The 13,950-nt window shown below is 41.7% G+C and overlaps 1 protein-coding gene across 2 annotated transcripts in view; it reads right to left on the bottom strand.

The window, feature by feature from the left end:
* Window positions 1–13,950, bottom strand: part of Arl15 (ADP ribosylation factor like GTPase 15) — a 354,022-nt gene that overhangs the window by 318,535 nt on the left and 21,537 nt on the right. Inside the window, exon 1 of one of the 2 annotated variants that reach the window (XM_040729070.1) lies at window positions 10,500–11,393. The exons of the other annotated variant lie outside the window; for it this stretch is intronic. Coding sequence (XP_040585004.1) covers window positions 10,500–10,511 — 12 coding nt within the window. The 5' untranslated portion in view covers window positions 10,512–11,393. Of the gene's footprint in view, window positions 1–10,499; window positions 11,394–13,950 lie in introns of those variants that run through there. 2 annotated transcript variants of the gene reach the window in all.

The following is a 13,950-nucleotide window of genomic DNA, read 5'->3' on the forward strand; positions in this document are numbered from 1 at the left end:
TAAGTGGCCTTGTACTAGGGCTGAAGAACTGGCTCAGTTGTTAAGAGCACTGGCTACTCTTGCAGGATATGGGTTCATTTCTTGTCACCCATATGGTAGCTCATAACCTTCCACAACTACAATCCTAGTGGTTCCAATGCACTCTTCTGGCATCCTCAGGCAACAGGCACACATGTAGGACACAGACATATATGTAGGTAAACATTCATATTAGATAGATGTGATATCCCAGCACTGCCAGCCACATCCACCCTGTACATGGATGCCTAGACAATGTTCTATAGCGAGAGCATGCTTTCTCCCTTGCTAACAGATGCTCTCATCAATAAACCTAACTTTTTAAGCTGGGTATAGTGGTGCACGCCTTTAATCCTAGCACTCTGGAGACACAGGCAGGCAGATCTCTGTGAGTTGTAGACCAGCTTTGTCTACACAGTGAGTTTCAGAACATCTAGAGATACACAGTGTGACCCTGTTTCAAAATAAACAAACAAACCTAGCTTTATAAACTGTCTACCACATTGGGTGTAGCTTGAGCATATATGAGACCTTAAAGTCCACCTTCTCAGTGACACACTTCAACAAGGCTATACCTCCTTAAAGTGCCACTCCCTATGGGGGCCATTTTCTTTCAACCACCACAAAAAAAAAGCTACTGAATTTCCTTGTCTAGAGGATTTCGTAAGCCATGGCAGAAACTGGAAAAAACTGGATAAAAGCTGAGACAACTGATGTGAGACTGGTTAGTTGTCTGAGCTAGTATGGGCCAAAACAATGGAGGGCCCACAGAATCTATGCATGGTCCCTTGGTCTAACAAGGAAGATGGTGATCATGCACTGTGCATGTGCTTCCTCCAGCAAGGAGTGACAGAAGTCCCTTTCTGTCCATCTCTGACTTGTGCATCATTAGCAACTGACCTTGACTGTCTGCTACCTATGAGCTCTGGCTGGCACTGCCATATTCGACCTGGTAGTTAGCTACCCTACTGGAAGTTCATTAGATTATGTTCCTTTTTAACTCACATTTATAAGATCAGCTTTACCACAGCTGAGAGTTACCTCTGTCACTGTCACTAAGCTACAGTCTCTCTTGCTTACCTCCTTGTTTACAGGGGGATCTCCAAGGTGAAAGCTCCTTACAGCTTGGTCTGTTATAATTAGTTGCCTAGAAGCAAGAATGATTGTGCTTTACATACCCTCAAGAGCTTGGGGCGAGGGACAGGCAAGAGAACAGCTCATCCTTACCTGTCATATGGGTAACACAGCCACATTGCACACATACTCCCTAATGACCACCACTTTGGCTGAAGGGAAGGAGGTTATTTGCTCCTATTTCTGTGACTAAATTAGGGAAATAAAACTCCAGTAAATTGAATTTCACATTAATGTGTCCAAAGGACAATGTGCTGGTTTAATTGCTCAGCGAATATGCTAAATGTATTTGGGAAAGTGCATGTTGTTAATATGATTTTCCTGAAAATTCACTAAAGCAATGGGAAAATAAAAGCTTTCTACACGCTCATGTACAAGTTAAAGGGTCTGATAAAGTTACTAACTTCTTTACTCGTGAAATCAATTTTTCAAGCAAACTTTTCTGTATATAAACCATTCATACCCCTCCCCAAACTCAAATGGCCATCCTCACCTCTCTTCGGCAGTTTTCTTTCCTTAGATTCAGACATTCAAGCTTCTGGCTTCAGTGCTCCTTCACAACCAAACATACACCACAGAAAGCCAAATTAGGGGATGACCTGCCATCTCAGCACACTTGGGAAACTGAGGCAGGACAACGATGAGTTAGCTAGGACTACAAAGAGGATGGAAAGGGGGGGAGGGAGAAGAGGGGAGAGGCAAATAATAGATGGTATTAAGGGGGAGTTTAGTGAGGGTTTTGTGTAACCTTGGCATTCTTCAAAAGTCATAGCTAAGATATAAACTATTTTGCCCAGCATCATTCAATTAAAAATCAAGACTTGAATCAAATCTGCTTTCATGGAACCTATACATATAGACCATCAAAGGAAAGAAAATCTCAAATTCTAAACTGTTTTCATTCCTTTAATAACTCTATTTCCATTCTGTGTCCCACGCCTAAATTGTGCTAGTTTTGCCCTTCCTTCTTACAATGAACAATGACCTTCTTCTATCTCCTAAATAAGATATTGATAAAAATAAAATACTGATTTTTCCTATTTGTGCAAAAGAGCTGAGTCCCCACTGCTTCTCTTCACGGCATCTCACTGAAATGAGCGTTTCTCACGTCCCAAAGCTTGACAGGCTTATACAATTGCTTGTTAAACTCACTCATTTTCTCATACAGGAAAGAGAAAAACTCTGTTTGTGTTCCTTTCATATTAAAACTTCAGACAGGAAATCAGATGACGAAATTCAGTGAAATGAGCAGGCATTTGCATTCCTTTGGCCAAACTCTGGCAACAAGAAGCAGCGGTTGTGAACATAATGGGTACAAAGGGAGTCCCAGGGCAGTAAAACCTGTGGCTTATCTTCTCACCCAGGTTGACTTCACTCGGAAGGGGTGGAAAGCAGGGTAACAATATACCAAATTTTCCACTATGCTGCTGGCAACTGATGGGAAAAATGGTAGACAAACATTACAGGGTTGGTAGCACAGTGCTGCATTTTTACTTTTGTCTTTTTTTTTTTTTTGCTTTTAAAACACTTATAATAGGTAGACGTAAGTTATAAATGCATTAAAAATAGGGGAAAATGAATTCTAATAGCATCAGTTTTACAGTATCCCAACTCCCAACAGTTTGCATCTGAACCTGTATAAGAATGGTAGTTCAAACTGCAGTAGAATTAAGACATGGTGAAGTAAATTTTGTTTAAAGGTATTTCTCTTCCACAGTGTAACCAGAAACACAAAGGGACTTGCATCATTTAAAAAGACAAGGAGTCAATAAAAAAGACAGTATTTTTTAAACAATTTTATATATTTGAGAATTTCATGATAAATGTAAACAAACATCCTCCTAACAAGTTCACGTCCTTTTTGTTATTAACCCACTGATTCCAATTAGTGCTACTTGTATGTACATGGCTTTGGAGTCATCCACTGGAAATGCACAACATATAGGAGCCACACTCCTGAAGAAAAATCCCTCTCCCAGCAGCCATCAGCTGCCAACAGCTCCTCAGCAAGGGCTAAAGCCTTGTGAGCCCCTCCCATCCATGCTGAAGTGTAATCCAAAGACTTCTTTTCTCCCCAAGTTGCTTTTGGTTATTGAGTTTTATCACAGGATTAGAAATCTTAAGAAAGTAACAATATTAACCAGCTAGCTATGGCTAAAACCTAAAACATATTTTTTGTTTCGAAAATATTTCCTGTCTTGTGACATTCTTATATAATTCTTAGACACTGATAAAAATTATTCTTCTATTGAAATAAGAGTATTCGTCCCAAAGACCAATAGTTAAAACAAGAAAACAAAGCTAGCTGATGTAGTGCGAATGGGAAATGTTGCACAGGCTCACATGTTTGGACAACTGGTCTCCAGCTGATAGTGCTATCTAGGAAGGCATGGAAACCTTTAGGAGACAGAGCTTTGCTAGAGAAAGTTGGTCCCTAGGAGCAGACCGTGCAGCTTTCTAAGCCCATTTTCTATTCATTCTCTGCTTGATGACTGTGGATGCCACAGAGCAACATGCCTTTTCTGCCTACTGCCTACTGTCATGCCAGCCATGATGCACTGTATCCCTCAAACTGCAAACCAAATAAAACCATTCTCCTTTAAGTTGCTTTTTCCAGGGTATTTTATCACAGCGAGAAAAAAAGAAATGAAGACACCAACCATCTATAAAAACTAAAGGTATCGTGTACCTGATGAGATACACTGAGGACAGAATGGCACCTAGATAATGTTACTGTCTAAAATTTCCAGTCAAAGTCTAATTATGAAGGAACTACCAGATAAATCTTAAATGAAAGACATCTTGTAAAAGAGCTAAGCTGGCCTTCAAAAGTATCAAGGAGAATAATAAAAAAATAAGTTAAAAAACCTCACTCATTCCAGATGAAATTTAAATTTACTTCAAATGCCAACTATCTGGAAAGCAATCAGAGATACTTAAGCATTCAGACCCCAGAAAGTATCAAGCCAAATCCTGTACCAAATTAGATCACCGACATGTCATTCCATGACGTGCCCCACCCCCTTCCTAAAATGAGGACACTAGCCATTTCTGCTCAATTCAGATCAAAGCCAGGGTTTTACTGTGTAACCCAGCTTGGCCTTAAACTTGTAATCCTCCTGCCTCAGCCCACCTGCTAACCCAATCACAGTCAGCTTAGTTGGGATCTTAAATATCCCCTGCCCTCTACCCCCTGACCCATGTTTTGAAAACTTGCGGCTCCTGAGAGATTATGGAACCATTAAGATATGGTACCTATTAGGAATGCCTTATGTCTTCGGGGGACAGGACTGTGAGACCTGACCCTTTTCTGTTCCTTCGTTCCCTAGGTCATGGTGTGACCAGTTCTGCTCTGTTTCTTATTCCTACCATGATATGCCTCCTCCTCACAAGCGAAAAGCAATGGAGCCAACCAGTCACAGACTGGAGACTTCCAAACTGTGAGCCAAAACGGGGATTTGTCAGTAACAGTAAGCCAGCACAGTCCCCAACTTGCAGAATCTATGTTTAATGATCTGGGGACTCTACAGTGAGTGCTACAAATCCAGAAGAAACCATTCTCCAAATGTTGGTCCTGGCCTAGCCGTGTGCCATAAAGCCCTCTCCAGAGATGCTGAGCATCGCATCGGGAAAGAGCGCTCAGCAACCGTACAATCATGAGGGAAATAACTGACCCTGCAACATGCTGTGCTGCTCAGCAGTGATGCTGGGTGAGCTGGATTATCCAACGCAGTGTTGATTTATGAGTTTTCCAGTATGTAAGGGCATCATGAGTAAGGAACATCAGTAGGGCCTTCTCTGAAAAACCATACTTAAATCAACTTTTCACCCAGCACTAGGGAGGCAGAGGCAGGCAAATCTCTGAGACTGAGGTGGGCATGGTCTCCATAGAAATTCCAGGACACCAGGGCTACAGTGGTTAGCACCTAGGAATTGAAGGGGGAAGGAAGACGAGGGAAGAAGGAGGTAGTGGTGATGGTGATGGGAGCCTTAGCTGTTGTAGTGGTGATGGGGTGGAGTCACACAGACACAAAAAAAAAAAAATGGTAGCATGGCTGCTTTCCTGGCAGAGATTACAGTGAAGCATACTAAACAATTCCAAGATTATGATATAATCAAGTAATCTGACTGGCAGAAAGCTCTACAGTGCAAATAGGTTACGTGGGTCTTTCTTGGCATGAAATTATACTGTCAGCTGGGGGGTGGGGATGACAGAGTGGATAGAAATTGGAATGAAAGAGTTCAAACTTGAAAGTGACAGGAAAAGATACATTGTGCACTCCCCAGATTAAAACAGAAAAACCAAAGAGATACTATCTTATTCTTACCTGGGATCCAATTTCAAGAGATAATCTTTGTGGTAGAATATTATTTTCAGGTGTGTGACTTTTGTTTATGCTGCATTTGTTTAACTCTGTGAAGCTGTGATTCTTTGCCTGTCTAAAACAACTGATTGTTCTAATAAAGAGTTGAATGGCCAATAGCAAGACGGGAGCGAGGCTAGGCGGGGCTGGCAGGGAAAGAGGATAAATAGAAGGAGAAATGAAGCAGAGAGAAGCAGCAAGAGAACAAGGAGAGGAGGATGTCAGGGGACAGCCACCCAGCCACCCAGCCACCCAGCCACCCAGCCACCCAGCCACCCAGCCACCCAGCTGCACAGCAAGAAAGGTATACAGGAATAGAAACGGAAAAGCCCAGAGGAAAAAGACAGGTTAATTTAAGAAAAGCTATCTAGAAACAAGTCAAGCTAAGGCCAGGCACTCATAACTAAGAATGAGCCTATGGGTGTGGTTTACTTGGGAGCTGGCAGCCCCCCCAAAAAAGAGCTGAAGAACCAAAGAGTAAAATACAACAAACAATAAATCTTTTTTTTAATGCACTCCCAAAAATTGCATGCATTTCAGAGTGTGACTATTTTATTCTATTCCACACTGTGACTATTTACTATATAAATGGGAATGAGGACGCCTCTTAACAGGTTTATTAAATCTAAGACTTGAATTCACCTGCCAGGAAAGTCAGCGACTGAGTCAGATTCTACTTGAAGACATTATTCTATTAGAGGTAAAAAAAAAAAAAAAAGAAATCAATGTAAATTCTCATTGTCTAGGTTTCAAAGCATACAACCTTTTCTTACTCCTCAAAATTGTCAGAATCAGTACAAATTACATGTGTTAATTAATATGTCTATTGCAAATACACACACACACACACACACACACATACACACACAGAGGTTCAAATATGAAACATCCCCATGTCCCTCACGGGCCGCTGTGTTTGAGCACCTGGTTCCATTTGGTGGTGTTGTGAAGTCTTTCGGAGATGGAGCCTGGCTGGCAGAGGAGGCATCATCCTGCTTTTGGTCCCATCTCTGCCTTACTCTATCTTGATGCTTTTCATTCCTTTATCATGACTACAGACAACTTAGCATCTCACAGAGTTCATAGTACATGTTCATGCCTGAATCTCCCTTAGTCAACAGGGAGAATCAATACAACTCCTGCACAGTGGTCATAACGTTCAATCTACTTCTGAATACATTGCTAGAGCAAGTATCTGCAGAGCCCATGTACATGACTTAGAGTTCACATGACAAATTCTTAACCTTGGTGAAATGACAATCCAATTCTAACATCAGGTTTGCTTACAGTGATCCCCTCCTCCAGGACAGAATGCACTGAGATACTCTAAACTTGCCCCATGGGTGTTACGGTAAGCAGCACAATGTTCCCTCAATCAAATCTCAAATCATCCACACCCAGCTATTGTGAGCCGCGTATTGTCAACTTGACACAAGCTAGGGGCATTTTCAAAGAGGGAACCTCAATTGGAAAAAAAATTGCCTCCATAAGACTAGCCTATAGGAAGTCTGTGGTACATTTTCTTGATTAATGATTGATGTTGGAGCTGGGTGCTGGTGGTGGTGGTGCATGCCTTTAATCCCAGCACTCGGGAGGCAGAGGCAGGCAGATTTCTCTGTGAGTTCAAGACCAGCCTGGTCTACAAGAGCTAGTTCCAGGACAGCCTCCAAAGCCACAAAGAAACCCTGTCTCAAAAAACAAAAGACTGAAGTTGGAGGGTCCAGCCCACTGTCAGCAGTGCCCTGTTGGACAGATAGTCCGGGTTGTATAAGAAAGCAAGCTGAGCAAGCCAAAAGAATGCACGTGAGTGGGCAGCACTCTTCCATGGCCTCTACTCCAGTTCCTACCTCCAGGCTCCTGCTCTGACTTCCCTCAATGATGGGGTTGCCCGGGACATGTAAGCCAAATAAACCCTTTCCTCTCCAAGTTGCTTTTCATTGTGGTGTTTCATCACAGCAACAGAGAGCAAACTCACATAGCTATCTCATATGCAAAACTCTGCAGGATTTTGCCATTGAAACTTGATTATGTATAGTCTCAATTATTCAAGTAGGGCTGGTTTAACCACAAGGTTACTTGGGAGATGAGAATTAGGGACGTCACCGTCACAGAGATATCACAGAAGGAACAAAGTTGGAAGGATGCCAATGCTAGAAAAGCCCACAAGTCAAGGAACACAGATGACCACAGCAAGCTCAAGATGTCAAAGAACGGATTCTCCTAGAACCACCTGGAACTTATCACATTAAAACCCATTTCAGGATCTCTCTATCAAAAATGCAAGAGAATACAGTTTATATTACATTAAGCCCAAAAGGTTGTGGTAATCTGTTATAGCAACTATAGGAAGCTAATAGTGTCCTCATATGCCACAGTATATACCATAATACTTCAAATGACAAGTCAGGCAGGACTTTTTTTCAGACCTACAGAATCAGACTAGAGTAAGCGCCTTAATAACAGTGTTTATATGAGCAAACATTATCAATAGTGCTAACAGTAAAAATTTACCCTAATCATTTTATTGTAATAAAACAGGCAGCTCTTCCATTCTGCCCCCCCCCTCACTACCAAGTGATTCTCCATCACAATTTGAAACTCAGTGTCCTTTTTACAAACTGTTTCTTGCCTGAAGTACGAAAGTTTTGCCGAGAAAGCATCATTCAATGATTCTGCAAAGGCAAACCAGAATTTAAAGAGTTTTTAAGCTTCTTATTACTAACCCAAATCTATAACCCATGCACATTTTCCTGCTGTTATTTAATTCGAATCTTGCTCATTATTTGGTTGAATTTTAGTTTGCACAGCTGTTGAGTAATGATAAGCGAGCAATCAGCTCAGTAGCTTCTGTGTGTCTTAACCGGCACTGTTCCTAAGACGTGCTCAAATAACCAACGCCCAATTCATCCTCACCTGCCCACTGCCGGCGTTTCAAACTCCACAGGAAGGAAGGTCAGAAGCTAAATGTATCATTTCATCCTCATGCTACATCTAGTTAGCACTAGCTAGAATGCACAACGGTGTGCTTCTGGCTCCATGACGGCTGCAGTTCTCAGCTAAGTCTGGGAGCAATTGTTGTAGGGCCCCTGAAGAGCCCTTGCCACAAGCCCAAAGCAATGCCCTCCCTGGTGACCCAGAGTTCATTCACACCTGACCACAGAAAAGCAAGTCACATTCTTAAGCCTGGCCATTTTACATTGCCAGGATCTCATAAAATCACAGAACCACAATTGTACTGTAAACTTTTGGCCTAAATTTACTTCCCTTCTGTCTTCCTGACCAGAACCATATGAATGTTACTTAATACCCAAAATAGTCTAGATCCACACAACAGGACTCCTTTTGTTCCAGAAACTCAAAACCCCTTTGTAATACATCCCGATAATACAAGAGAACCGCAGCCTCCTGAGCCACACCCACAGGAAGTGAAGACTTATCTCCTGGGGCAGCCTCCTGGTTGGGAAGACACTTTGCTCATTTTTTTCCTCCCCTGTGTCACACCTTCTGTTTGTTCTGGTTTTAGAAGCCATTATTAATATACCACTGGTAATGTGTCTGTACCTAAAGGTTTTCCCATCCTCCATATGGGAGTGTCTACACAATGGACCATCTATCCCAAGCCTTAGAGGAGACAGTGGAGAATATACATAGGCCTTTGCTGTCTTTGAGTAATGTCTTCATTGAGCTTTTCAATGCTTAAGGTTGCAGAGTGCATCATCCTGTACAACACATTTACTTTTATTCCTTCTATCTGTTCAATTTATGCTCAATTTTGGACCTGCTAACTTCAGATTAAGAATTCTGAATGTAAAATACATGGCTTTTTGTTCTTTCATTTTAAATGCCATTTGGCAGTATGGTAAAAGCATTTAGGAAAAGCCTCGGCCACATAATCCTGTTTTTATCTACAAACTTTTAAATGTCCCTCTCCTATCTGCTTTACTTGGAATTTAGAATTTATTTTCCATCGGAACTACGAAAGTTTTGTCGGCATATGGTCTTTGTCTACAACTAATCCCCCCCACACACACAACACTAGCACAGAAGAGTGTCTCACACAACAGAAATTTTCTTACAGTACTGGAGGCCAGAACCCAACATCAGGATGACAACAACGGTCAGGTTCTGGGGAGAACTCTACTTTGGCTTGCAGATGGCCATTTTTTGCCAATATTCACACGGCAGACGATGAGACAGATAAAGACTCCTGGAGTCTCTTCCTGCAGGAGACCTAAAGACCCTATCCTCACACCCTAACTTACACCTCAGCACCTTCCAGTATCCCAAGTCCAATGCTGTAACACTGATAATAAAAATCTTAGCATACAAATTCCTTAGGGGTCAGATTTCAAGCCACTTCCCTTCTAGAAGCCTTAAAATGAATCCACACACAGCTCACTGAGTAAACAGAGATGAAGACCTCAGGGGCTCAGGCCCAGGCTAAATGCTAGGTATTTCCAGATGAATACACAAAATTACTTTTATTGACAGTCCGGGTATTCCCAGACCCTAGACCCTCAATGAGTTCCTGAAACTTCAGATAATGCCAAATCCTGTTTGCAGTGTATCTTGTGTACACATCCTTATGGCAAAGCTTAATTTGTAAATTAGATATAGCAAGCAATTAATAACAAATAGTAAAATAAAATAACTCAATAGAATAAATAAATTGGGATAAAACTGCTCACATCACTAGCTTTGTGCCTTTTGGGCCACTGTTAAAATAAAGATTACTTGGACATAAGCAATAATATGATACTGTGACAGCTGATCTGATAACAATGACAGCCACTAAATGACCTTAGTGAGCAAGGATTGTAAACAGCATACATACACCAGACCTAAAGGAGATCGGTATACTAGAGGAGAGAGCAAGACAACACAAGATTCACTTTGTTGCTCAGAATAGCATGCAATTTTAAACTTATTTCTGGAATTTTCCATCTAGTATCTTTGGACTTACACTCTGCTGCGTTGACTCACCGCAGCAGCCATGGAGATGTGGCACTCAGACTTCCCTTCCCGAGAAGCACAGTTGATTGTCAGCTCCCAGCTGCCACAACTTGTGGGACTCACCACAATGTTCGTGCTGACCTGTGTATCTGCCAGTGCCTGAGGCTAGCAGGTCTGGAGCCAGGGTTTTTCCTACCAACACAGAATTTCTATAACACACAGCTTTGCTCAGGGAAGCCCCGCCTGCCCAGCCACAACCTCCTCAGAACTGCGCAGGAGCCCAGAATCTATCTTCCCACCCTCTCTCCTCCCTGCCTTACTTTAATAGATGTCCAATAAGCAGAGGGGCTCTCTGCCTTCTGCTGGTCCCCATCGTGATCTGAATCTGAAATGTCCCAACAGATTCAGGTGCTGAACACTTAAGTCTTTGGCTGTAGACATTTTCTGTATGTTCAAGGGACATTAGAAGGTAGAAAACCATAGAAGAAGCACTTTTTGTCTCCTTTAAGATCTCAGATATGTGGTCACAATGGAAACAAAATAAGCTCCCCCTTTACCCACCCCAATGTTCCAATTCATTTTTTGCATGCCAAGCCCAAACTTGCAACTTGCTTCTCAGAAGTAATTCCATATAACACCAAGGGCCACATTTAGCTCCCAAGGGAAAGATGCACCGATGGGGGCAAATACCCACCTGTGACAAGCAACTAACCAAAGGGTGGGATAACTGTTCTCCGGAAGTAAAGTTAACAGCAAAAGAAAAGGTGGCGGTTCACTTTAACACTGTGCACCAGCCATGTGCCAAGGGCTGGGTCATTTGCACGTAAGACTCGAAGACAAACAAGAGACACACAGGCTACTGTTCTCATGGAACTTGGAGACAATCAGAGTTATTTTTTTCCTTGGAATTCTGAACCATTCATTTTTAAATAATTTTCTTCAGATATATATGTCTGTATACACACACACACACACACACACACACACACACATATCTTCTGTGAAAGCTGGGTAAGAAAACAAAATGCCTTCAGGTAACTCTTCTGAAATAGTTACTTAAAACATAATTTGACACTCAGAAGTAAACATAGTATCTCTAGCCTACAGTCTCAGAATCCCCTCCTTTGACTTTCAAAGTGAAAATGCCAAGACATTTTGTCACTGAATCTTAAGATTTTTTAAAATGACTAGTTGAATAGTCACCCATAGAGATGCCACCCCATATCCCTGAGGAAACAGGAGTGAGATAATCATCAATTCACCCAACCTCATAACAACAACAAAACCCCAATCATCTCCCTTTTCATTTTGTTTCTTGTTGTTGCATTGTGAAATACAGAGTAAAGGGGAAGGTTACAGAATAGCATAAACTCTATATGCATTCCAGTCAAGTTACAAACTAGAACATTCAATTTTTATTAATGGTAGGTGCCTGTCAATCATGGACAGAAAGGAAACCAGTACAAAGAGAATACACTGAATGGGCTCAAGATTGAAAGGCTGAAGTCCTTGATCTCACGACACTAAGGAAGTACTCAATGTAGAAAGCACAGTCCCAAATCAAGATTAGGCTCCTCACACTCATGCCCATCCACAAACTGTGCACACTGAATACAAATACTGGATGTTCTGCCTTTCTTTAGCTGGAGAATTTTAGTATACTAAATTGGTACATAGTCAAAATAACCCTAGTTTTATACAGTTTAACACTGCTATCATGGCTTATTGTTGTCAAGTAAATGCCTCTCCATAGCTTTTTAATGCCACAAATCTCATCATGTGTGGTTTTATCATCTGTGCCAAAAAAAAAAAAAAAGACAGCAGGTAGAGGGCTCCCCAGATTCCCATGGTGGCAAAAAGATGGCTTTGAAAACTGCATCATTCAAAGACCAACCAGTCATTCCAAGCTAATTCTATCAAAGACTTCCATAATTCAGTATGAGAGGAAGTTGGTAAGAAAAAGATTGGAAAGTCAAAAGTTATTAGAAATAACAGAATGCAAAACCAAACTGAGATGGTAACTGGTTGGACAAAGTTACTAACTAAACAGAACTTTCAAAACATTCTAAACATTCCCTGGTACTATTATTAAAATAAATGGCAGGTCATCTAGTGTTAGCAATCACTTAATATTAAGTTTCATTATCATAAACTGCAAGACTACCAGGCTTATCTTTAATGAATGCATGACTGAACTATCCTAGGGCAATGACACTGGTTTCCTCAAACCAAGAAGCTGAAAATGCTCATGAACTTGGCCAACATCCATTCTTTCCATCTATCTTTGGAAATTATTCAGTGCTACACCTTTGTAACATAATAGTTATTTAATAACTCTCTCAGTAAGTTGGAAAGAGTCATTTTTTCCCAATTGAAAATGTTATATTCCACCCAAATAAAAGACTGTTTGCTAGCCTTCCTTGGAGGCAGGTGTCACATGACTAATCCTGGAAATGAACTATACAGAAAGATGAATAGGAAAATCACTCTCTAGTCCCCCCCCACCACGCCCTTTTTTTGTCTACTGTCCTACTTCTGCGCCCTGTAGCTGACACTTACTCTCTGGTGACAGTCCTGACTTGTAATGGGCACAAAGAGAACGACAAGTACACAGAGTTGAGTGAACCTGAAGATGGTAATGACAGGAGCTGCTGTGCCTTTATGGTCCAGACTCTGAGCATGAACTGGGAAAAACCTCTACCTGGTTAAAGGACTTCTGCATGCGTATCTCAGCCCAACCCAAACTGCTTCAGAGAAATATTTGCTTCTTAAACAGTAAGTCTATGAGGCGAGAGAGGTGGCTTAACTCTTCAGAGCTTCCCATTTGGAAAGTTCCAGGGGATCCAATGCCCTCTATAGTAACACAAACAGAGAGAGAGAGATCGATCATACACATAAAGAAAATAAACATTTAAAAAGTAGGTAGGTGCCCCAGTGTAGTGGGAATGAGAAACAGACCCCAAGGTTTGTGTACATTCTGAACATTTCGTCTCCAGCAGCAGTGTCTGAGAAGGTGGTGAAATCATTAGATGGGTGGAGCCTTGCTAAAGGAAGTATATCACAGGGTCAGGCTTTGACTGTTTAAAGCATAACTCCACTTCCTGTTCTCCTCTCTGCTTCCTGGTGTGTGATAAAAATACAATCTGCCAGATGCCTGCTCCTATGGTTATCATTCCTTGACTGTTGCCATGCGTTCTCCACCATGAGGAACTCCATCCCTCGGTAACCTTAAGCCAAAGTATACTCCCTTTCTTCCCTAACTTGTTTTTGTCATGTTTTTTGTTTGTTTGTTTGTTTGTTTTTGAGACAGGGTCTCTCTGTGTACCCCTGGCTGTCCAGGAACTCACTCTGTAGACCATGCTGGCCTTGAACTCAGAGACCTGCCTGCCTCTGCCTCCCGAGTGCTGGGACTAAAGATGTGCGCCACCACCATTGGTTTTGTAGGGATATCTTTATCACAGGAACAGAAAAGTAGCCAGTG

The sequence above is a fragment of the Mesocricetus auratus genome, unplaced genomic scaffold (assembly GCF_017639785.1).
Source record: "Mesocricetus auratus isolate SY011 unplaced genomic scaffold, BCM_Maur_2.0 Super-Scaffold_100020, whole genome shotgun sequence".
Taxonomy (NCBI): Eukaryota; Metazoa; Chordata; class Mammalia; order Rodentia; family Cricetidae; genus Mesocricetus; species Mesocricetus auratus.